The sequence below is a fragment of the Cetorhinus maximus genome, chromosome 1 (assembly GCF_964194155.1).
Source record: "Cetorhinus maximus chromosome 1, sCetMax3.hap1.1, whole genome shotgun sequence".
Classification (NCBI taxonomy): Eukaryota; Metazoa; Chordata; class Chondrichthyes; order Lamniformes; family Cetorhinidae; genus Cetorhinus; species Cetorhinus maximus.
Genome location: NC_135879.1, coordinates 247,880,323 through 247,905,867, shown reverse-complemented (window position 1 = coordinate 247,905,867; position 25,545 = coordinate 247,880,323). Strand labels below are relative to the sequence as shown.

The window sequence follows — 25,545 nt, the reverse complement described above, 5'->3', positions numbered from 1 at the left end:
ACAGGTTCAATATTTATGTCCAGTTTTCACTAAACTAAGTAACAATCTGAGGAGGAATTGTCAGGTTTTTTTACCTGAGTCCTGAGCAGATGCTTGCAGAGATCTGGGATCCGGGGAATTTTCTGACCGAGCCCTCATAGCAGCAGCGATACTGTAGAAAGATGGTTAAATCTGAGCATTAAAGTTCCTGATATTCATAACATCCCAAGGGAGCTGGCTGACAAGAATTCCATATAATAAACAGCATTATCAGCAAATGTAAAATATTGAGAGTCTCAAGTAGAGGAGATTGGGGACACAGGAAGCAGAGGTTGTGAAGATTACCTGACACTGGGAGAGAGTCAAAGGGAGGATATAAGTCAGGCAGAGGGAGAGCAGTGAATATTTATGAAAAGTAATATTGGCCCCTCTCCCCAGAACCACATTCTGTATCTCTTGTGGGACCAGTCATTTTATAAAGGCTAAGTCAGCATTCCCTGTCATATGATGTGACATTGGAAATGTTAATCTCTGATGCACAGCAGCAAACTATACATATAGGGCTGTTAGTGCTGGAGCAAGAACAAGTCATGATAAAGGAGGTTGCTTATTATCAGGCTCGACACCGCTCCTTCCCTTCCCTATTTTTCTGACCACTACTTTGGTTTGTTCCTGCCAGGTCTGGTTTTGGATTTCACTGAATTCCACAAAACCTCTCATCAGGGAGTGGGGCGGGAAAGAGGGGTTCAATTTCGTGGGGCACTGGCATCAGTATTGGAACAGGAGGGATCTGTACCGTTGGGACGGACTCCACCTGAACCGATCTGGGACCAATGTTCTAGCGAAAAGGGTAAATAGGGTGGTCAACAGGACTTTAAACTAGAAAGTCTGGGGGGTGGAGGGAAGGGTAAAACTCCAAGAAGTATGACTAATGGGAAACAAAGCAGCAGGTTAGCATGTGGGGGGGTGGATTCAACTTCATGGAAAATTATGAAAAAACTGAAAAGAAAGGAGAGCCCAGGAGAGGCTATTAAAGTCTCCAGAACACAAAATAGGACAGAGTGTTTGGAAAGGGCTAGGAATCTAACTTCAAGCACATCAGATAAAGGGACGACAATGAGAAAGGGGATGGGAAATACAGGACTGAAGGTGTTGTATCTGAATGCACGCAGTATACGAAATAAGGCAAATGATCTTGTGGTGCAGATTGAAATTGGCAGGTATGATGTGGTGGGCATCACGGAGACATGGCTGCAAGGGGATCAGGAATGGGAGCTAAATATCCAAGGATATACATCCTATCGAAAAGATAGGCAGGATGGCAGAGGGGGTGGGGTTGCTTTGTTAGTAAGAAATGAAATTAAATCGATAGCAAGAAATGGCGTAGGGTCAGATGATGTAGAATCTGTGTGGGTAGAGTTGAGGAACCGCAAAGGTAAAAAAACCATAATGGGAGTTATGTACAGGCCTCCGAACAGTAGTCAGGATGTGGGGCACAAGATATACCAGGAGATAGAAAAGGTGTGTAAGAAAGGCAAGGTTACAGTGATCATGGGGGATTTCAATATGCAGGTAGACTGGGAAAATCAGGTTGGTAGTGGATCCCAAGAGAAGGAATTTGTGGAATGTCTACGAGATGGCTTTTTGGAGCAGCTTGTGATGGAGCCCACTAGGGAACAGGCAATTCTAGATTTAGTGATGTGTAATGAGGCAGATTTGATAAGGGAGCTTAAGGTGAAGGAACCCTTAGGAGGAAGTGACCATAATATGATAGAATTTACCCTGCAATTTGAGAGGAAAAAGCTGGAATCAGATGTAACGGTATTACAGTTGAATAAAGGCAACTACAGAGGCATGAGGGAGGAGCTGGCCAGAATTGACTGGGAGATGAGCCTAGCAAGAAAGACAGTGGAACAGCAATGGCAGGAGTTTCTGGGAGTAATTACGGAGACACAGCAAAAATTCATCCCCAGGAAGAAGAAGCATACTAAAGGGAGGACGAGGCAACCATGGCTGACAAGGGAAGTCAGGGACAGCATAAAAGCTAAAGAGAAAGCATACAATGCGGTGAAGAGCAGTGGGAAACCAGGGGATTGGGAAGCCTACAAAGACCAACAGAGGACAATTAAAGAAGAAATAAGGAGGGAGAAGATTAAATATGAGGGTAAACTAGCCAGTAATATAAAAGAAGATTGCAAGAGTTTTTTTAGATATACAAAGGGTAAGAGAGAGGCAAAAGTGGACATTGGGCCGCTGCAAAATGACGCTGGAGAAGTAGTAGTGGGGAACAAAGAAATGGCGGAGGAACTGAATAGGTAGTTTGCGTTAGCCTTCACGGTGGAAGACACGAGTAACATCCCCAAAGTTCAAGAGAGTCGGGGGGCAGAGGTGAGTATGGTGGCCATTACCAAGGAGAAGGTGCTAGGAAAACTGAAAGGTCTGAAGGTGGATAAATCACCTGGACCAGATGGATTACACCCCAGAGTTCTGAAGGAGATAGCTGAAGAGATAGTGGATGCGTTAGTGGTGATCTTTCAAGAATCACTGGAGTCAGGGAGGGTCCCAGAGGACTGGAAAATCGCTAATGTAACCCCCCTGTTTAAGAAGGGAGTGAGGCAAAAGACGGGAAATTAGCCTGACCTCGGTCGTTGGTAAGATTTTAGAGTCCATTATTAAGGATGAGATTTCAGAATACTTGGAAATGCATGCTAACATAGGGCAAAGTCAGCATGGTTTCATCAAGGGGAGGTCATGCCTGACAAATCTGTTAGAATTCTTTGAGGAGGTAATGAGTAGGTTAGACAAAGGAGAGCCAATGGATGTTATCTACTTGGACTTCCAGAAGGCCTTTGACAAGGTGCCGCACAGGAGGCTGCTCAGTAAGATAAGAGCCCATGGTGTTAGAGGCAAGGTACTAACATGGATAGAAGATTGGCTGTCAGCAGGAGGCAAAGAGTGGGGATAAGGGGGTCCTTCTCAGGATGGCGGCCGGTGACTAGTGGAGTTCCGCAGGGGTCAGTGTTGGGGCCACAACTTTTCACTTTATACATTAATGATCTAGATGAAGGAACTGAGGGCATCCTGGCTAAGTTTGCGGATGAGACAAAGATAGGTGGAGGGACAGGTAGTATTGAGGAGGTGGGGAGGCTGCAGAAGGTTTTGGACAGGTTAGGAGAATGGGCAAAGAAGTGGCAGATGGAATACAACGTGGGGAAATGTGAGGTCATGCACGTTGGTAGGAAGAATAGAGGCATTGACTATTTTCTAAATGGGGAGAGAGTTCAGAAATCTGGAGTGCAAAGGGACTTGGGAATCCTAGTCCAGGATTCTCTGAAGGTTAACTTGTAAGTTGAGTCAGTAGTTAGGAAGGCAAATGCATGGCATTTATTTCAAGAGGACTAGAATATAAAAGCAGGGATGTGCTGCTGAGGCTTTATACTACTCTGGCCAGACCACATTTAGAATATTGTGAGCAATTTTGGGCCCCGTATCTCTGGAAGGATGTTCTGGCCCTGGAGAGGGTCCAGAGGAGGTTCACGAGAACGATCCCTGGAATGAAAGGCTTAACATATGAGGAACGTTTGAGGACTCTGGGTCTATACTCGATGGAGTTTAGAAGGATGAGGGGGGATCTGATTGAAACTTACAGAATACTGAAAGGCCTGGATAGAGTGGATGTGGGGAAGATGTTTCCATTAGTAGGAGAGACTAGGACCCGAGGGCACAGCCTCAGAGTAAAGGGAAGATCTTTTAGAACAGAGATGAGGAGAAACTTCTTTAGCCAGAGAGTGGTGAATCTATGGAATTCATTGCCACAGGAGGCTGTGGAGGCCAGGTCATTGAGTGTATTTACGACTGAGATAGATAGGTTCTTGAGGGTATCAAAGGTTACGGGGAGAAGGCGGGAGAATGGGGTTGAGAAACTTATCAGCTATGATTGAATGGCGGAGCAGACTCTATGGGCCGAATGGCCTAATTTCTGCTCCTATGTCTTATGGTCTTATAGACCTCAGTAAGGGAATGATAACAGTTTCATTCAGCAGCAACTGTACCTTTAAAGAAGAAACCAGATAGGCCGCCCGTCATCGACCTAGACACTGGAAATGACAACAGCAACCCTGCAAAGTCCTCCTTACTAACATCTGGGGGCTTGTACCAAAGTTGAGAGAGCTGTCGCATGTGTTTTTATTTTGGTGAAAATCCAAGTATACTATGTCAACTGGCTCCCCTCTATCAATTCTGTTAGTAACATCCTCAAAAAACTCCTGCAGATTCATCAAACATTCACAACTCTGCCCAATCAGATCATGATTATCCAAGTATCCATTTATCACATCCTTTATCATAGATTCTAGCATTTCCCTCCTGCTGATTTAAGACTAACAGGTTTGTAGTTCCCTGTTTTCTCTTCCCTCCCTTCTTAAATAGCGGGGTTACATTTGTTACCTTCCAATCCTCAGGAACCATTCCAAAATCTACAGAATTTTGGAAAATGATCACGAATGCATCCACTATCTCTATAGAAACCTCTTTCAACTCTCTGGGATGCAGAATATCAGGTCCTGGGGACTTCTCAACCTTCAGTCCCATTAATTTCTCCAATACAGTCTTCTTACGAATACTAATCTCCTCATTCTCCCTAGTCCCTTGGATCTCTAATTCTGGGAGATTACCTGTATCTCCCTCAGTGAAGACAGACACAAAGTAATCATTCAGCTTCTCTGCCATTTCTCTATTCCCCACTATCAATTCTGTCCCTGCCTGTAATGGACACACATTTGTCTGAGTCAAACCCTTCCTTTTTACATACCTGTAGAAGCTTCTACAGTCCAGTTTCATGTTTTGTGCTAATTTACATTCATATTCTATTCTCCCTTTCTTTATCAGTTTTTTGGTCCTCCTTTGCTGTATTCTAAAAACCCCCCAATCCTCAGGTTTACTTCTTCTTATGGCAACTTTATAATCCTTTTCTTTTAATGTCATGCAATCCTTAACTTCCTTTGTCAGCCACGATTGACTGACTTTTCTTTTCAGGTTTTTGTGTCTTAAAGGAATGTATAATTTCTGTGAACTATGTAATAGTTCTTTGAAGACTGCCTACTGCCTCTGTACAGTTATACCTTTTAATGTATTTTCCCCAATCCACCTCAGCCAATTTGCTGATTTCCTTTGCTTAACTTTAACACCCTAAATCCCACCCAATCAGGTTTTCACCTGTTCACTGAGGGATTGACCAGGGCACAAGGTGGAACTTGTCTGCTCTTCATCGGATCTTTTACATGCACGGAAGAGAGCTGACTCAGTTTAATGCCTCATATGAAAAACAGCATCTCTGACAGTTCAGCACTCTGTCACAACTGCATGGAAGCATTATCCTAGATTACCCAAGACTCTGGAGTGAGACAGGGACTCATGATATTTCAATGCAGTGGAACCTCACTGTTATTGAGTGAACATACTGATCTAGCAAGCATCCTCTGATCCTGTACAACTGGCAGCGGGAGGAGTGTGTTCAAGTGATAACCATAAATAATGCAAATAGATTCACTAATAGCCTTAGCTGTGCAGTTACTCCTAAATGGTATAGCTTCAAGAAGCTGACAGGAAGGTACCTATGGGTTCCCTGTAAACTCTTCTGTTTAAGATGCATGTGGCAGAATACATAAAGATACAGCAAGAAACACTGTGTGCCTGTAAGAAGTAGAACAAACCACCAAATGCATCGCTGTTTAGTTTGGGTGCTCAGTGTATTAGTTTGGGTGCTCAGTGTATTAGTTTGGGTGCTCAGTGTATTAGTTTGGGTGCTCAGTGTATTAGTTTGGGTGCTCAGTGTATTAGTTTGGGTGCTCAGTGTATTAGTTTGGGTGCTCAGTGTGTTAGTTTGGGTGCTCAGTGTATTAGTTTGGGTGCTCAGTGTGTTAGTTTGGGTGCTCAGTGTGTTAGTTTGGGTGCTCAGTGTGTTAGTTTGGGTGCTCAGTGTGTTAGTTTGGGTGCTCAGTGTTTTAGTTTGTGTGCTCAGTGTGTTAGTTTGGGTGCTCAGTGTGTTAGTTTGGGTGCTCAGTGTGTTAGTTTGGGTGCTCAGTGTGTTAGTTTGGGTGCTCAGTGTGTTAGTTTGGGTGCTCAGTGTGTTAGTTTGGGTGCTCAGTGTGTTAGTTTGGGTGCTCAGTGTGTTAGTTTGGGTGCTCAGTGTGTTAGTTTGGGTGCTCAGTGTATTAGTTTGGGTGCTCAGTGTGTTAGTTTGGGTGCTCAGTGTGTTAGTTTGGGTGCTCAGTGTGTTAGTTTGGGTGCTGAGTGTATTAGTTTGGGTGCTCAGTGGGTTAGTTTGGGTGCTCAGTGTGTTAGTTTGGGTGCTCAGTGTGTTAGTTTGGGTGCTCAGCGTGTTAGTTTGGGTGCTCAGCGTGTTAGTTTGGGTGCTCAGTGTGTTAGTTTGGGTGCTCAGTGTGTTAGTTTGGGTGCTCAGTGTATTAGTTTGGGTGCTCAGTGTGTTAGTTTGGGTGCTCAGTGGGTTAGATTGGGTGCTCAGTGGGTTAGTTTGGGTGGTCAGTGTATTAGTTTGGGTGCTCAGTGTATTAGTTTGCGTGCTCAGTGGGTTAGTTTGGGTGCTCAGTGTATTAGTTTGGGTGCTCAGTGTGTTAGTTTGGGTGCTCAGTGTGTTAGTTTGGGTGCTCAGTGTGTTAGTTTGGGTGCTCAGTGTATTAGTTTGGGTGCTCAGTGTGTTAGTTTGGGTGCTCAGTGTATTAGTTTGGGTGCTCAGTGTATTAGTTTGGGTGCTCAGTGTATTAGTTTGGGTGCTCAGTGTATTAGTTTGGGTGCTCAGTGTGTTAGTTTGGGTGCTCAGTGGGTTAGTTTGGGTGCTCAGTGTGTTAGTTTGGGTGCTCAGTGTGTTAGTTTGGGTGCTCAGTGTGTTAGTTTGGGTGCTCAGTGTATTAGTTTGGGTGCTCAGTGTGTTAGTTTGGGTGCTCAGTGTGTTAGTTTGGGTGCTCAGTGTGTTAGTTTGGGTGCTCAGTGTGTTAGTTTGGGTGCTCAGTGTATTAGTTTGGGTGCTCAGTGTATTAGTTTGGGTGCTCAGTGTGTTAGTTTGGGTGCTCAGTGTGTTAGTTTGGGTGCTCAGTGTATTAGTTTGGGTGCTCAGTGTATTAGTTTGGGTGCTCAGTGTGTTAGTTTGGGTGCTCAGTGTATTAGTTTGGGTGCTCAGTGTGTTAGTTTGGGTGCTCAGTGTATTAGTTTGGGTGCTCAGTGTATTAGTTTGGGTGCTCAGTGTGTTAGTTTGGGTGCTCAGTGTGTTAGTTTGGGTGCTCAGTGTGTTAGTTTGGGTGCTCAGTGTGTTAGTTTGGGTGCTCAGTGTATTAGTTTGGGTGCTCAGTGTATTAGTTTGGGTGCTCAGTGTGTTAGTTTGGGTGCTCAGTGTATTAGTTTGGGTGCTCAGTGTATTAGTTTGGGTGCTCAGTGTATTAGTTTGGGTGGTCAGTGTGTTAGTTTGGGTGCTCAGTGTATTAGTTTGGGTGGTCAGTGTGTTAGTTTGGGTGCTCAGTGTATTAGTTTGGGTGCTCAGTGTGTTAGTTTGGGTGCTCAGTGTGTTAGTTTGGGTGCTCAGTGTATTAGTTTGGGTGCTCAGTGTGTTAGTTTGGGTGCTCAGTGGGTTAGTTTGGGTGCTCAGTGTATTAGTTTGGGTGCTCAGTGTATTAGTTTGGGTGCTCAGTGTGTTAGTTTGGGTGCTCAGTGTGTTAGTTTGGGTGCTCAGTGTATTAGTTTGGGTGCTCAGTGTATTAGTTTGGGTGCTCAGTGTGTTAGTTTGGGTGCTCAGTGTATTAGTTTGGGTGCTCAGTGTGTTAGTTTGGGTGCTCAGTGTGTTAGTTTGGGTGCTCAGTGTATTAGTTTGGGTGCTCAGTGTATTAGTTTGGGTGCTCAGTGTATTAGTTTGGGTGCTCAGTGTGTTAGTTTGGGTGCTCAGTGTGTTAGTTTGGGTGCTCAGTGTGTTAGTTTGGGTGCTCAGTGTGTTAGTTTGGGTGCTCAGTGTATTAGTTTGGGTGCTCAGCGTGTTAGTTTGGGTGCTCAGTGTGTTAGTTTGGGTGCTCAGTGTGTTAGTTTGGGTGCTCAGTGTGTTAGTTTGGGTGCTCAGTGTGTTAGTTTGGGTGCTCAGTGTGTTAGTTTGGGTGCTCAGTGTGTTAGTTGCTGCTAAAGCTCTTGGTTTGTATCCACGTGATCATGGATGGTGAAATTGGATAAAGCTCCAAAATGAACAGGGCCCTCAGGATGAGCAATGCTCCCAATACAGGCTGAACTGGTGATACTGGTTCAGTTGAATGTTGGTGTTACTGGTTCGGTTGAATGGTTTCTAAGTGCAGGCAGCACTAAGCACAGCACTGAGTGATGACATGCCTGAGCAAAATCTGCAAGGTTGTGAGAAGTTAGCACAAGTTAAAGCTAGCCTGTGTTACTGAAGCCAGCATGTCTCTCTTAAAGAGGAGGTTTATTTTGTCTGGTGCCGCTGCTGGAATCAGTCATTCCATCAGTGATAAAAGCAAAGAACTGCGGATGCTGCAAATCCAAAACTAAAACAAAACGTTCCATTAGTGAGTTTGACTTGGGAGAGGAACATGAATGTCACAAGATTGTAAAAAACAAGCTTCCAGGCTGTCTGATGCAGGGGGTGGAGAGGAAGAGAGACGTCCTCTACCTGTGAGAGGACTTTCAGACAGACACAGCCATCGTGGTTAATGCCAGCAGCATAGCCGGAAGGAACTTGATGCAGGGCTACAAGAAAATCAGTAACTGAGTTCGGCATCGAGGTCAGAGTGTACACACTCGCAACAGGCATCGAGCTCGGAGTGTACACACTCGCAACAGGCATCGAGCTCGGAGTGTACACACTCGCAACAGGCATCGAGCTCGGAGTGTACACACTCGCAACAGGCATCGAGATCGGAGTGTACACACTCGCAACAGGCATCGAGATCGGAGTGTACACACTCGCAACAGGCATCGAGCTCGGAGTGTACACACTCGCAACAGGCATCGAGCTCGGAGTGTACACACTCGCAACAGGCATCGAGATCGGAGTGTACACACTCGCAACAGGCGTCGAGATCGGAGTGTACACGCTCGCAACAGGCATCGAGCTCGGAATGTACACACTCGCAACAGGCATCGAGCTCGGAGTGTACACACTCGCAACAGGCATCGAGCTCGGAGTGTACACACTCGCAGCAGGCATCGAGCTCGGAGTGAACACACTCGCAACAGGCATCGAGCTAGGAGTGTACACACTCGCAACAGGCATCGAGCTCGGAGTGTACACACTCGCAGCAGGCATCGAGCTCGGAGTGAACACACTCGCAACAGGCATCGAGCTAGGAGTGTACACACTCGCAACAGGCATCGAGCTCGGAGTGTACACACTCGCAACAGGCATCGAGCTCGGAGTGTACACACTCACAGCGGGCATCGAGCTCGGAGTGTACACACTCGCAGCGGGCATCGAGCTCGGAGTGTACACACTCGCAACAGGCATCGAGCTCGGAGTGAACACACTCGCAACAGGCATCGAGCTCGGAGTGTACACACTCACAGCGGGCATTGAGCTCGGAGTGTACACACTCACAGCGGGCATTGAGCTCGGAGTGTACACACTCACAGCGGGCATTGAGCTCGGAGTGTACACACTCGCAACAGGCATCAAGCTCGGAGTGTACACACTCGCAACAGGCATCGAGCTCGGAGTGTACACACTCGCAACAGGCATCGAGGTCGGAGTGTACACACTCGCAACAGGCATCGAGGTCGGAGTGTACACACTCGCAACAGGCATTGAGCTCGGAGTGTACACACTCGCAACAGGCATTGAGCTCGGAGTGTACACACTCGCAACAGGCATTGAGCTCGGAGAGTACACACTCGCAGCAGGCATCGAGGTCGGAGTGTACACACTCGCAACAGGCATCGAGGTCGGAGTATACACACTCGCAACACGCATCGAGCTCGGAGTGTACACACTTGCAACAGGCATTGAGCTCGGAGTGTACACACTCACAACAGGCATCGAGCTCGGAGTGTACAAACTCGCAGCAGGCAGCGTGTTTGGAATAGGTCTCAGACAGCTGACTGTACCACAGCAACACACATGGTGCTTCCAGTCACAATTTTGGTGCCTATCAAAATATAAAAACACCACCTAAAGTAGAACATCCTCGGTGAATGATCCTGGGTTAGGGAAGATTCAAACAGCTGGATTGCCAGCCAGTGACTCCTGCTGGAATCTGTTAATCTTGTTGGATATTAAGAGTGAGAAATATTTTTAAAATCCTTTTTATGACAATGAATTATGAATCCTGCTTTCACTTTTAGCTCTGTCACTAAAATCTTAAGTTCAGAAACCTGCACTGTCTGTAGGTAATGGTACCTTGACAAATGGGAACACATCTATCAGGCAGTAACTGTCATATCAACTAATTGGGAAAAGCTTAATATCTCAGATCGGCTCAGAAATACATTGATATCTCTATTCTTTTTTGTACAAGAGATAAGGCACTTGCTGCTGTGTCCTAACAAACTCCCACTGTGGACTCTTTAGGAGTTTTTCAAATGCTGAGCTAATAATACCTGATTTAAGAGTGAAGGTCATGGAGGAGATGAGGTCAGCCTTTCAGCTGAGCTTATTAATAACTCCCTTGTAATAAGAAGCAGGAAGATGAAAGGCAGAGATCAGGAGTGTGGAACTGACATTCTTTCAGAACTGAATCTTACACAATCTTCCTGGCCTGTCGCATCTTTAATAAACTTCTAGGTGTTTGACTACATGTTTGAACTCATTATTAATACCTTCACAGAAAGGATTGCAGTATTTTTTTAATATTAAAACATAAGTGCATTCTTAGCCGTTGAGAATAGGATCAGGTTTGGTTGCAATGCCCTCATTGATGGACAGCATGGGGCGGTGGTGAGGTAGTGCTATGGTCACTGGACTGTTATTCCAGAGACTCAGGGGACCCAGTTTGAATCTCACCCTAGCAGATGGTGAAATTTGAATTCAATAAAAATTTCAAATTGATAGTCTGATGACCACAAAACCATTACCAATCGTTGTCACAAATGCCCTTTGGAGAAGGAAATCTGCTGTCCTTACCTGGTCTGGCCTACATGTGACTCCAGACCCACAGCAATGTGGTTGACTCTTAAATGCCCTCTGAACAAGGGCAACTAGGGAGGGCAATAAATGCTGGCCTAGCCAGCAACGCCCACATCCCATGAACAAATAATAATTAAAAATTCAGAGCCTCGGCTCATATCTGAAGATGGAGATGGTGACTTGGGAGATGTACAGGACTGACCCTGATAGCTGTGGGGCTCTACAGAACCAGAGGGATGGAGAGAAAATGAAAGATGAAAATATATGCACAATCATTGCATTTAAAAATCAATGGATTTCAGTCCAGTCTCTGTTTGCAAGAGGTTTCTCACCAGTTCAGTGTCGTTCTTTGTCACCAGAGTCCCATTTGAATCATAGTGCGATACCTGGAACCCTCTTGGCAAAAGGAGACTGTAGAAAAACCAGAAAGGAGCAAGTTTCAACAGAATTACAGTGAACAGCAGAGTCAGTCAGCACTGGTCTGAATACACACTGTCTGAACCTGGGAGTGTCAAACCAGAATATAGCCCAGAGCTGGCCTGTCTACGTAAGATACAAACTGTCTGAACCTGGGAATGACAAACCAGAATATAGCCCAGAGCTGGCCTGTCTATGTAAGATACAAACTGTCTGAACCTGGGAATGACAAACCAGAATATAGCCCAGAGCGGGTCTGTCCGTGTAGGATACACATTGTCTGAACCTGGGAATGTCAAACCAGAATATAGCCCAGAGCGGGTCTGTCTGTGTAGGATACACACTGTCTGAAGCTGGGAATGTCAAACCAGGGTATAGCGCAGAGCGGATCTGTCCGTGTAGGATACACACTGTCTGAAGCTGGGAATGTCAAACCAGGATATAGCGCAGAGCGGGTCTGTCCGTGTAGGATACAAACTGTCTGAAGCTGGGAGTACTTTATGTTTTAGGTTATCCGGTTCGCTTTGTCTGGCAAGTGTGAGCTGCACCCTTGATATTAACTCATTAGTTGGTGCTTGAGACAATACAGAGAGACTGACTAACTGAACAAACACTGGTATAAAAACAAAAAACTGCGGATGCTGGAAATCCAAAACAAAAACAGAGATACCTGGAAAAACTCAGCAGGTCTGGCAGCATCGGCGGAGAAGAGCACACTTGACGTTTCGAGTCCTCATGACCCTTCAACAGAACTCATCTCAATGAATTCCGGGCTCGGCACGATGCTGAACTCTTCTTCCGCCGTCTTCGTCTCCGTGCTCACTTCTTTGGGCAGGAGTCCTCTCCCCGTTCAACGGATCCTTTTACCCACCTCCAATATTCTCCTTCCACCTGGACCCCTCCCTCTGGATTCTTACCTTCTCTTGATCTTTTCATTGAGAACTGTCGGTGTGACATTAGCCGTCTCAATTTCTCTGCTCCTCTCACCCATTCTAACTTGTCTCTCTCTGAACTTACTGCACTAACAGTTCTGTTGAAGGGTCATGAGGACTCGAAACGTCAGCTTTGCTCTGTGTGTTGCCCTCCAACGCTTTGGTTGCCCAGTGTCACTGTCCTGAGACTCCTGCATGACAAGCTGGCCGCCACCATCCTGAGTGCAGGGTCTGAAACTGACACCTTCCACATACGGACCGGGGTCAAACAGTTTTGTGTGATCGCCCCCAGCTTGTTCACCATTTACCTGACCGTCATTGTCCACCTCCCACCTGGTGTCAGCGTTCAGTATCGTCTGGGCAGGAAGCTCTTCAACCTTGGTCACTCCCAGGCAAAGACAAATCTCCCCACCATGGAAATCCACACCCTTCAGTTTGCGGGTGACCGCTGCGTGATGGCTCACTCCGGACAGGACAGGCAAAGGACGCTTGACCTCTTCAACACCTCGTACATGATGCTTGGCTTGTCCTTAAACATCACCAAGGACAAAGGTCCTTCACCAACCTTCCCCGGGCCAGTTGAGCATCGCCCACAACATCCATGTAGATAGGACAGCACTTCCCTTACCTCAGCAACCACCTCTCCTCAGGGACAAGCATCAATGTGCAAATCCAACAATGAGTCAATTGCCAGGGCTGCCTCCTTCAATCTGCACCAATGTGTCTTTGACAACAGGGACCTTTACGAGTCAATAAAGGTTCTGGTTTTAAGGCCGATGTGTTGACCACCCTCCTCTACTGAAGCGAAACATGGATTATCTACCGACGCCACACTAAGATCCTGGAGAGCTTCCATCAGCAGAACTTGCGTCAAATCCTGGGGATCAAATGTGAGGACCACTGGACTAACACAAGCGTCCTCATCAAGCTGTGTCTACCGGCATTGAAGCTCTGCTCCTGCAGAACCAACTCCGACAGACAGGCCATTGTGTCCGGACGCCCGAAAACCGCCTCCCTCGGCAGGTTCTCATCTCACGGCTCTCCCCGGCCAACGCTCAAAACATGGCCAAAGCAAAAGGTGTAAGGATGCGCTCAAGGTTGCCCTAAAGCAGGGAGGCATTAACACCACTGACTGGGAGGACAATGCTGCCGATCGCTCAGTGTGGGACCACCTGGTTCATCAAAGAGCAAAGCCACCTCAAGGCTCAGCGACTTGGCCATGAGGCAGAGCGGTGGCAGCAGAGGAAGGAGAAGGAAGCCAATCCGGGGCTGCAGTTTCCACTCCCCTGCGCAACACCGCGCCCCCCCACTTCAGAAGGACATGTGGATCCAGGATTGGGTTCCTCAGTCATCTGGAGCCTCACCAAGTCTGACGTAAGTCATCCTCAATTCCGAGGGACTGTCACCAATGACTACCACCGTGCTAAATGGGATAGATTCCCAATATATCCAGAAACTCAAGACTGAGCATCCATGAGGCGCTGTGGGCCATCAGCAGCAGCAGAATTGTACTCGAACACAGTCTGTAACCTCATGGCCCGGCATATCCCCCAAGGGAAGTCAGGGACAGCATAAAAGCTAAAGAGAAAGCATACAATGTGGCGAAGAGCAGTGGGAAACCAGGGGATTGGGAAGCCTACAAAGACCAACAGAGGACAACTAAAAAAGAAATAAGGAGTGAGAAGGTTAAATATGAGGGTAAACTAGCCAGTAATATAAAAGAAGATTGCAAGAGTTTTTTAGATATATAAAGGGTAAGAGAGAGGCAAAAGTGGACATTGGGCCGCTGCAAAATGACGCTGGAGAAGTAGTAGTGGGGAACAAAGAAATGGCGGAGGAACTGAATAGGTAGTTTGCGTTAGCCTTCACGGTGGAAGACACGAGTAACATCCCCAAAGTTCAAGAGAGCCGGGGGGCAGAGGTGAGTATGGTGGCCATTACCAAGGAGAAGGTGCTAGGAAAACTGAAAGGTCTGAAGGTGGATAAATCACCTGGACCAGATGGATTACACCCCAGAGTTCTGAAGGAGATAGCTGAAGAGATAGTGGAGGCATTAGTGGTGATCCTTCAGGAATCACTGGAGTCAGGGAGGGTCCCAGAGGACTGGAAAATCGCTAATGTAACCCCCCTGTTTAAGAAGGGAGTGAGGCAAAAGACAGGATATTACAGGTCGATTAGCCTGACCTCGGTCGTTGGTAAGATTTTAGAGTCCATTATTGAGGATGAGATTTCAGAATACTTGGAAGTGCATGGTAAAATAGGGCAAAGTCAGCATGGTTTCATCAAGGGGAGGTCATGCCTGACAAATCTGTTAGAATTCTTTGAGGAGGTAACGAGTAGGTTAGACAAAGGAGGGCCAATTGATGTTATCTACTTGGACTTCCAGAAGGCCTTTGACAAGGTGCTGCACAGGAGGCTGCTCAGTAAGATAAGAGCCCATGGTGTTAGAGGCAAGGTACTAGCATGGATAGAAGATTGGCTGTCTGGCAGGAGGCAGAGAGTGGGGATAAGGGAGTCCTTCTCAGGATGGTGGCCGGTGACTAGTGGAGTTCCGTAGGGGTCAGTGTTGGGACCACAACTTTTCACTTTATACATTAATGATCTAGATGAAGGAACTGAGGGCATCCTGGCTAAGTTTACAGATGATACAAAGATAGGTGGAGGGGCAGGTAGTATTGAGGAGGCGGGGAGGTTGCAGAAGGATTTGGACAGGTTAGGAGAATGGGCAAAGAAGTGGCAGATGGAATACAACGTGGGGAAGTGTGAGGTCATGCACTTTGGTAGGAAGAATAGAGGCATTGACTATTTTCTAAATGGGGAGAGAATTCAGAAACCTGGAATGGAAAGGGACTAGTGAGTCCTAGTCCAGGATTCTCTTAAGGTTAACTTGCAGGTTGAGTCGGTAGTTAGGAAGGCAAATGCAATGATGGCATTTATTTCGAGAGGACTAGAATATAAAAGCAGGGATGTGCTGCTGAGGCTTTATAAGGCTCTGGTCAGACCACATTTAGAATATTGTGAGCAATTTTGGGCCCCGTATCTCTGGAAGGATGTTCTGGCCCTGGAGAGGGTCCAGAGGAGGTTCACGAGAACGATCCCTGGAATGAAAGGCTTAACATATGAGGAACGTTTGAGGACTCTGGGTCTATACTCGATGGAGTTTAGAAGGATGAGGGGGGATCTGATTGAAACTTACAGAATACTAAAAGGCCTGGATAGAGTGGACGTGGGGAAGATGTTTCCATTAGTAGGAGAGACTAGGACCCGAGGGCACAGCCTCAGAGTAAAGGGAAGACCTTTTAGAACAGAGATGAGGAGAAACTTCTTTAGCCAGAGAGTGGTGAATCTATGGAATTCATTGCCACAGAAGGCTGTGGAGGCCAGGTCTTTGACTGTATTTAAGCTGGAGATAGATAGGTTCTTGATTGGTAATGGGGTCAAAGGTTATGGGGAGAAAGCGAGAGAATGGGGTTGAGAAACTTATCAGCCATGATTGAATAGTGGAGCAGATTCGATGGGCCGAATGGCCTAATTTCTGCTCCTATGTCTTATGGTCTACTCTACCATTACCATCAAGCCAGAGGATCAACCCTGGTTCAATGAAGAGTGCAGGAGGGCATGCCAGGAGCAGCACCAGGCATTCCTAAAAGTGAGATGTCAACCTGGTGAAGTTATAACACAGGACTACTTGTGTGCCAAACAGCATAAGCAGCAAGTGATAGACAGAATTAAGCGATCCCACAACCAATAGATCAGATCTCTGCAGTCCTGCCACACCCAGTGGTGAATGGTGGTGGACAATTAAACAACTCACTGGAGGAGGAGGCTCCACAAATATCCCCATCCTCAATAATGGGGGAGCCCAGCACATCAGCGAAAAGATAAGGCTGCACCATTTGTAAGAAACTTCAGCCAGAAGTGCCGAGTGGATGATCCATCTTGGCCTCCTCTGGATGTCCCCAGCATCACAGATGCCGGTCTTCAGACAATTCAATTCACTCCACGTGATATCAAGAAAATGCTGAAGGCACTGGATACTGCAAAGGCCATGGGTCCTAACAATATTCCGACAATAGTACTGAAGACTTGTGCTCCAGAACTTGCCGTGCCCTTAGCCAAGCTGTTCCAGTACAGCTATAACACTGACATCTACCCGGCTATGTGGAAAATTGCCCAGGTGTGTGTCATGAAAGTAACATATTTTTTCATTATATTATTGTGGTAGGTTTATGTGTGAGAGTGTAGATGGTCCTGTCTGTGAGATTTAATTGAATTAGAGTCAGATTAATTGCTAGCTTGAAATTATCAAAGGAAGTTAGGGTAAAATACATTTAAAATGCTAATGAATAAACAGGGAACAATGGAATTTACAGATTAAAGAGAGAGAAAACATATATAAAGAGAGCTGGAAGACTATGTGGGGATGTGGCTGTGTAACATCCTGAAAGGTACACCGTGTGACAGACTTGGAGGAGGCCTCGAGCCACTTCCGCAGAAGTCTGCCGTGTAAAGTTGAGTTAAAAAGCCTTTGGAATTCCACTGTTGTGTGGGTGCTGTGGTAACCTTGCTGGATTGCCTGTCTAAATTTAAAATCTATTTTGGACTGTTGCCTTCAAGAGGGTGTGAAGTTGGGAGTCAAGTTAATTAGGGATTTTCAGATTTGTTATAGTGTTAAGCAACTATAATCTTATGTGTATGCTTGAAATCTTTTCTTTTGTTAGTAAATGTTTTAATTTAGTTTTTCAAATCTCTAAAGGTGTTATTGGACTCATTACTTCCGAATTCAGTGCACACATCTTTTGTAAGAATTATAAAACCATTGATAGCGTGGTGAAATTTCCCTTGTGGAGCCAGTGCACCTGGCACACATCACCTGCCACGCTATAACAAAACTGGGGGCTCTTTGTGGGATTTTTGAAATCCCTTGATTGGCTTGCAGTTGATGAATCTTAAGGCTGTGAGTACGAGAAGTACATTGAACTCAGGACTTGTACTCAAGCACAATCTGTAGCCTCATGGCCCGGCGTATCCCCCACTCTACCATCACCATCAAGCCAGGGGATCAACCCTGGTTTAACGAAGAGAGCAGCAGGGCATGCCAGGAACAGCACCAGGCATACCTAAAACTGTGAGGGGTTTTAAAGAGGTGAGACTGCAAAAAGGGCTTCATCCATCGCTAAGATGTTTCTGGGAGCAGAAGATATAAATCTGGTTGGGTTACAAAAATTATCTGAGGGTAAGTTCACAGAATTGGCAGGTAAACTACAATTGAGATTAACTGTAGGGCCAAAGAAAGCAGATATAATTAAAGTAATAGCACAGCATTTGTAATTGGAAGGGGTACCTGAAACTGGTGTGTCATAGCTGGGCGTAGTGAGACTCCAGTTACAAATGAAGAAGCTTGAACATGAACGAGGAAAAGAACTGAAAAAAACGGGAATTGGAAACAAAAGAAAGGGAAAGGGCATTTCAAAGGGAGCAGGTAGAAAAGCAGGAGAGAGAAAGAAAACAGGAAAGCAAAGCGGAACTGAAGAAATGAACAAGGGAGGAAAGAGAGAAGGAGAAGGAGAGCTTAAAAAGCTGAAAGTTAAAAAAGAGATCTCAGAGGCTGGGGGAGGTTTTGAGGATAAAATGATCACTTCCAATCCAAAGCCCATCGAGGGGATGTTTAAATTCATACAAACTCTTCCAAAGTTTGAGGACAGGGAGGTAGAGACATCCTTTATTTCATTTGAGAAGATAGCTAAACAGATGAAATAGCCACAAGACAACTGGATATTGCTTTTAAAGTCTATGTTAGTGGCTCATGAGATTTATGCTTCACTGTCAGAAGAAGTGTTGATGGATTATGATGCAGTAAAAAGTACTGTTTTGAATGCACATGAGTTGTTTCCTGAGGCATACAGGCAGACAGTTAGGAATGTAAGGAAACAGCCTGGGCAAACTTATATTGAGTTTGAGAGAGTAAAACAAAGTAATTTTGACCAGATATGGGCATTAAAGACAGAGACAACCTATGCAGCTCTTCGAGAAGTGTTTCTTTGGGAATAATTTAAAGATTCAATTCCTTTGGTAGTGAGAACTCATGTAGAGGAACACAGGGTTAAAACAGTAAGACAAGCAGCAGAGAGAGCTGTGAATTATGAGTTAGTTAATGGATCTAAACCTTTTATCATCACCCTTTTAAATCAGAGAAGGATGGAAAGTGGGAAGGTGATAGGAAGGTGGGTAGTCAGGGAAGAGAAGGAGCAGTTGGAAATTCCCAGCAAGTTTTAACTCGGACTAAAAAGGAAGGTGCTGAGGGTAGAAGTGACACTCGACATTGAGGTATTTTCATTGTAATAAGGTTGGGCAGACAAAGTCAATGTGTTGGAAATTACAGGGAAAATCTGTTGCCATTATTGTAATGCAGAAAAGTTCTGTCAATAAGAGTATGGGGGTTCTGAGGTCCAGGCACAGGAAAAAAACAATTGTTTGTGTACAGGTAAAGCAGGAAGAATCGGTGATAGGTAAAGAAGTGGGAATGTGTTCACAATTTACCCAACAGAATTCTGAGGGGCAAGTTGCAGAAATGTTTAAAGGTTTTGTATGTGAAGGGGAAGTCTTTCCTTGTGTACAGGGTGGAGCAAGTAAAGATATTAAACGTTTAAGAGACACAGGGGCTAGTCAATCCTTAATGTTATGGGATAGTGATATCTGTTGTTCAGAGGGAGTATTGCAGGAAAAAGCTATAATAAGTGGGGTTCTTGGAGATGCTGAACATATTCCATTGTGGAAGGCAAATTTAAGGAGTAAGTGGAAAACAGGTGAGGTGAATGTTGGAGTAGTGGAAAAACTGCCCATTTCAGGGGTTCAATTTATTTTAGGTAATGATATAGCTGGGTCACAGATGTGGGTGATGCCTACTGTAGTTGAGCAGCCTGTTGCATTCAAAAGAGGTGTTGCAGAAACAGGAGGAGGAGGAGGAATTTAAAAGGCAGGGAAACAATGCTGATATTCAATTAGCGGATACTATCTTTGATAAGATCATTCAGGGAGAGAGAATGGAAGGGAATCAAGCTGAAGTGTTTCGTTCAAGGAGATTGGTAAAGTTACAGCAGAAGGATCCACGAATAAAGCAGTTATATCAGACAGTTTACTCAGACACAGAGGCAGAATGTATTCCAGAATGTTATTACCTTAAGGGTAATGTGTTAATGAGGAAGTTTCAGCAGATGAGAAATGGATGGAAGTGCATCAGATTGTTATACCATCTGAATACTGAAATGAGTTTCAGAGAGTAGCTCAAGAAATTCCAACAGGGAGAGATTTAGGAATTTGGAAGACACGGGCAAAAATACAAAAACATTTCTCTTGGCCTGGATTGCATAGAGATGTAGTCAAATTCTATAGAACATGTCACACATGTCAGGTGATAGAGAAACCACAAGCAGTGATTAAGCCAGCATCTTTAATTCCAATTCAAACATTTGAGGAACCTTTTACCAGGGTCATGATTGATTGTGTAGGACCCCTCCCTAAGACTAAAAGTGGAAATCAGTACTTGCTGACAATAATAGATGTGTCTACCAGGTTTCCTGAAGCAACACCTTTGCGAAATATTACAGCAAAGAGAATTGTGGAAGGGTTGACTAAATTCTTTACCAGAGATGGTTTACCTAAAGAAATACAATCAGATTAGGGTTCAAATTTCATGTCACAGCTGTTTAAGGAAGTAATGAACAGTTTGAGAATAAAACAGTTTGAGTCAACAGCTTATCATCCTGAATCACAAGGGGCTTTACAAAGGTGGCATCAAACTTTAAAAATCATGATGAGGACATATGTTAAGGAGAGACGATGGCGTAGTGGTATTGTTGCTGGACTAATAATCCAGAGACCCAGGGTAATTCTCTAGGGACCTGGGTTCAATGGCAGCTGGTAGAATTTCAATTCAATAAAAATCTGGAATTAAAAGTCCAATGATAACCACAAAACCATTGTCAATTGTTGTAAAAACCCATCTGGTTCACTGATGTCCTTTAGGGAAGGAAATCTGCCGTCCTTACCTGGTCTGGCCTACATGTGACTCCAGACCCAGACAGCAATGTGGTTGACTCTTAAATGCCCTCTGAACGAGGGCAATTAATGCTGGCCTAGCCACATCCCATGAATGAATAACAAGTATATAGTCAAGACACAGGATTGGAATAGGGAAATTCCATTCTTGTTATTTGCTATTAGGGATGCTCCAAATGAATCAACAGGATTTAGTCATTTTGAATTAGTCAATGGTCATGAGGTAAGGGGGCCACTGAAGTTGGTTCATGAGAAATTGATGGGTCAAAAATTCAGAAACTACTCTCCTGGATAATGCGACAAACTTCAGGGAAAGATTGAACAGAGCAGCTGAGTTAGCTAGGGAACATTTAAATATATCACAGCAAGTGATGAAAGTGAAAGCAGATAAGAGAGCCACGGTTCGAAGTTTTGTTGCTATGGTTAGTTTTATTATCAGTATTGGATGAACCGTTAAAGGCAAGGTTTAGTGGGCCTTACAGTATTGAAAAGAAATTGAGTGAAGTAAATTATTTAATAAATACTCCAGATAGAAGAAAGAAGCAGAGGATGTGTCATGTAAACATGCTTAAAAAGTACTTTGACAGGGAAGGTGACCAAAAGGAGATATTAGTGGGGGTACATAAGGAGAAAAAGGTAGAAATGAAAGTTTCTGAAATTGATTTTCCTCTGATCAAATGGGATAATGAAGGGGTACTTAAAAATGTAAATGTAATATTGAGTTTCCTTCCAGAGAAGTGTCAAAGTGATTTGGAGAAGCTATTTGCAGTCACATAAATCTATGTGTGGGAATAAGCTGGAGAGGACAAATTTAGCTACACATGATGTAAATGTGGGTGATTCAGTTTCGATAAGGCAACATCTTTATAGAATAAACCCAGCAAAATTATCACAAGTGCAGAGAGAAATCGAATTCATGCTTCAAAATGACAGAATTGAGTCTAGTTGCATTGACTGGAGTTCACCTATTGTGATGGTACCAAATCCAAAATGGAACACAAAGACTGTGTGTGGATTATCGAATAGTAAATGCAGTGACAAAAGTGGATTCATATCCTATTCCACGGTTGGAAGTTTGCATTGAGAAAGTGGGATAATCAAAGTTTATCACAAAGATTGACTTGCTGAGAGGATATTGGCAAGTACAGTTATCAGAGAGAGCAAAGGGAATATGGGCTTTTGTAATGCCAGATGGACTATATCAGTTTAAAGTCATGCCATTTGGTTTAAAAATTGCACCAGCAACATTTCAAAGACTGACAAACAAAGTAATTGCAGGGCTGAGCAATTGTGCTGTTTATGTTGACGACTTGATAGTTTTCAGTTAAACGTGGGAGGAGCATTTACAACAACTGAAAGAACTGGTTGATCGACTGCAAGAAGCTAATTTGGTGGTGAATTTGGCCAGGGGTGAGTTTGCAAAAGCACAAGTTACATATCTAGGCCACTCCATTGTACATGGTAAGGTGGCTCCAAGCGATGTTAAAGTCAAAGCCATCATGAATTTCCTCATGCCTACAACAAAACGAGAAGTTTTGAGATTTCTGGGTATGAGTGGATTTTCCTGAAAGTTTGTACCAAATTCTAGCAGTGTAGCTGACTGAATCAGTGAAAAAGAACAAGAGGTTTCGAAGGACATGAGAGTGTCAGATGCAAGTGATGTCGGTATTGGGGCTGTCAGGGTTGAGAGAATGAAGCCATCTTTTAAAATTATGACGGTTCATTTTTCCATAAGGATGGAGGTGTCATGAAACTAACATATGTTTTCATGATATTATTGTTGTTTATTGTAAGGTGGGTTTATGGGTGTGAGTGTAGATGGTTCTGCTGGTGTGGTTCAATTGAATTAGAGTCATACAGACTGCACGCTTGAAATTATCAAAAGAAGTTAGGAGTAAAAGGCATTTGAAATGCTAATCAATAAACAAGGGTGAGGTCAGCATGTAGGGGGTGAAGGGAATTTGCATTTTGAGATAAGTGAAGGTGTTGTTTGGGTTTCAAGGGGATGATAGGATGTTTACAACTAACGAGGTAAGCAAGGCCAAGCAGTATATATATTTTTCCCTGAGGTACTGACCATATTGGCAACATGAAAGATTTTTATGTGCTATAAGATTGTCCTTATCAGCAACCTAATAATTAGCAGCTGAGCCATTTCCTGTGGCAATGGAAGCTCTGGGCTGCAAATAGGGGAGTCCATCATTGTCACAAGCTCCACAGCGTCCCAGAGTCTCAGCCACCATGAGGGATTGGCCAATCTCACGGAGAGGTACATGCAGCAGCGCTCAGAGTGGATACCAACCCAGGGCTGGGCTCGTCACTGAGGAGAGTGAAGGTATCGAGAGCTCCTCAACATTATCATCTTCCTCCACCTCCCCAGTCCCTCTGGCAGTATCCTCACATGCTGCATATGTGACCACGGCTGCCCATGTGGAGATGCAGAGGCCACAACCTGAAGGAGGTCGCCAGTGGCTGCCTGCACGATGATGTCGGCCACCACGCTCCTCAGTGCCCTTTAGACAGAGAAGTGAGCAGCCTCCCTCAAAGGAACACCTTCTCCAAGGAAACACAGGGGGCACTTTGTAGGAGTGGGTGAAGGGAAGGGCGCTGTCTCGCCCAGAGCACTAATCAGTTCAGCATGGTCACACTTTTCACATTGTAATTAGTTGTGCAGTGTATAGCACACCGTTACTATCCCTGATACCCTTACTGGGGCATACTGCAGAGCTCCACCTGAATGATCGAGGCACCTGAAGCACATTTTTAAAATGCCAACGGCCTGCTCGATGATACTCCTGGTGATGACATGGTGGCTGTTGTAGTTGCACTCTGCCTCAGTTTCTGGGCTCCGAAAAGGGTCATTATCCAAGTCCACAAAGGGTAGCCCTTGTCTCCTGGAAGCCAACCATGGATCTGCAATGGTGGCTGAAATAACTCAGGGAGTTGGGAGCTCCGGAGTATGAAGGTGTCCCAGGGAACCCTGCACAAACATGAAGGGGGACCTTGTGGAGGTCACATAAACACTTGGACATTGAGTGAGTGGAAGGACTTCCAGTTGACAAAGGTGCCCATGTGTTGAGTTGGAGCCTTTATGGGAAGATGGGTGTCATCGATAACACCCTGCACCTGAGGGAAGCCTGTTAAGTGGGAAAAGGCCAGGCCTCTCTGCCTCTGAGACACCAAATCTCCAGGGAAATTCACCACACAATCAAACAAGCCTTTAGTAACAGCCTTAATGCAGCAGTGTGCTGCTGAGTGAGCTATTCCCATCCAGGTCTCCAGCTGAACTCCAGAAAGGCATAAAAATGGTGAGCGGTGGTTACCTTCACTGCCACTGGCACTGGTGGTGAATGATTGCTTTCCAGGCTCAAGCGGTTTACAGTGGTATTCCCCAAAGGTTGATATTGAGACCGCTGCTCTTTTTGACATGTATTAATAACATGAACATACATACACAGGATATATCTTCAAAGTTTGCAGCTGACACAAAACTCAGGAAAGTGAAGAGTGAGGAGGATTGTTACAGACTGTGGGGGGGCCTAGACATGTGGCTTCACAGGGAAGGGTGGAGCGATATAGACAGCAGCACATCTACAGTAAGCGTCTGCAGCCTGAGGAGCTTCAGTTCAGGCTTGGTGAGCTAGAGTCTGAGCCTCAGACATTGTGATACATCAGCAAAGGTGAAAGTTGCCTGGACATTTGGTTTCAGGAGTTGGTCACGCGCCTTAGGCTAGGTACTTCAGAGTAGGTCAGTGGTCAGGGCCTGAAGGCTGTGACTGTGAGTGAGGCAGGTAAGGTAGCACTGGAACAGCCCCAGCCCTTGCAGTCGTCCAACAGGTTTGATGTTGTTGCAGTTTTTATGGTCAGGATCAGGGACTGCTGGGTGGATGAGCAAACTGACCACAGCACCATGGTGGAGGTGTTAAAAAGGAATTTAGTTGCAGTAGGGGACAGAAATTGGTGGCAGAATGGTAATGTCACTGGACTAGCAATCTAGAGGCCCAGGCTATTGCTCTGGGGACCTGGGTTCAAATCTCACCCTGGCAACTGTGGAATTTAAATTCAATTAATAAATCTGGAATTAGAATCTAGTCTAATTTTGGTAAAAATCCATCTGGTTCACTAAGATCTGCTGGCCTACATGTGACTCCAGACCCACAGCAATGTGGTTGACTCTGAAATGACCATCAAACTCAGTTGAATTGAAAGGTTTCCCTCCCTGACAGCGCTGTGGATGGACCGGCACCACATGGACTGCAGTGGTTCAAAAAGGTGGCTCACCACCACCTTCTCAAGGGCAATTAGGGATGGGCAATAAATGCTGGTCTAGTCAGAGATGCCCACATCCTGCGAATGAATAAAAAAAATGTCAGGGAAAAAGATGCTGTTCTCTGCAGCCAAGAGCATGAGTACAAAAGGCTGTGTTGTCTAAGCAGGTATGAGGGGCTAAATTGAACAGCAGAACCACAAAGATTCTGCATTACTAAAACAAAAATAAAAATACCTGGAAAAACTCAGCAGGTCTGGCAGCATCGGCGGAGAGGAACACAGTCAACGCTTCGAGTCCGCATGACTCTTGAACAGAGTGAGTTCTGTTGAAGAGTCATACGGACTCGAAGCGTTAACTGTTCCTCTCCGCCGATGCTGCCAGACCTGCTGAGTTTTTCCGGGTATTTTTATTTTTGTTTTGGATTTCCAGCATCCGCAGTTTTTTTGCTTTTATCTTCTGCATTACTACCTGAGCCACGAGCAGATTGGCCTGGGGCTTTGGTTCTTAGATGTATGAATAGGAAGATACAGAGACTGTGCACAGCAAATCTGTAGAAAATAATCAGTTAGTCAAGCAGTGATTGTGGAGAGAAAAGCAGAGTTAATTTGTAAGCCTGATGAATGTTCATTACAACTGAAAGCTCATCGACCTGAAATGTTAACTCTGTTTTTTTTCCACAGATGATGCCAGACCTGTTGAGGATTTCCAACATTTTCTGTTTTTATTTCAGATTTCCAGCATCCTCAGTCCTTTGCTTTTGAATT

General features: G+C 45.0%; 1 protein-coding gene across 1 annotated transcript in view; it reads right to left on the bottom strand.

Annotated features, from left to right (window-relative positions):
• LOC144680096 (disintegrin and metalloproteinase domain-containing protein 12-like) overlaps positions 1 to 25,545 on the bottom strand; it is a 268,407-nt gene that overhangs the window by 179,735 nt on the left and 63,127 nt on the right. The window contains exons 5-6 of the mRNA XM_078541258.1: positions 11,437 to 11,515; positions 75 to 151 (exon numbers count right to left, since the gene is read on the bottom strand). Of these exons, the coding sequence (XP_078397384.1) occupies positions 75 to 151; positions 11,437 to 11,515 (156 nt within the window). The remainder of the gene's footprint in view (positions 1 to 74; positions 152 to 11,436; positions 11,516 to 25,545) is intronic.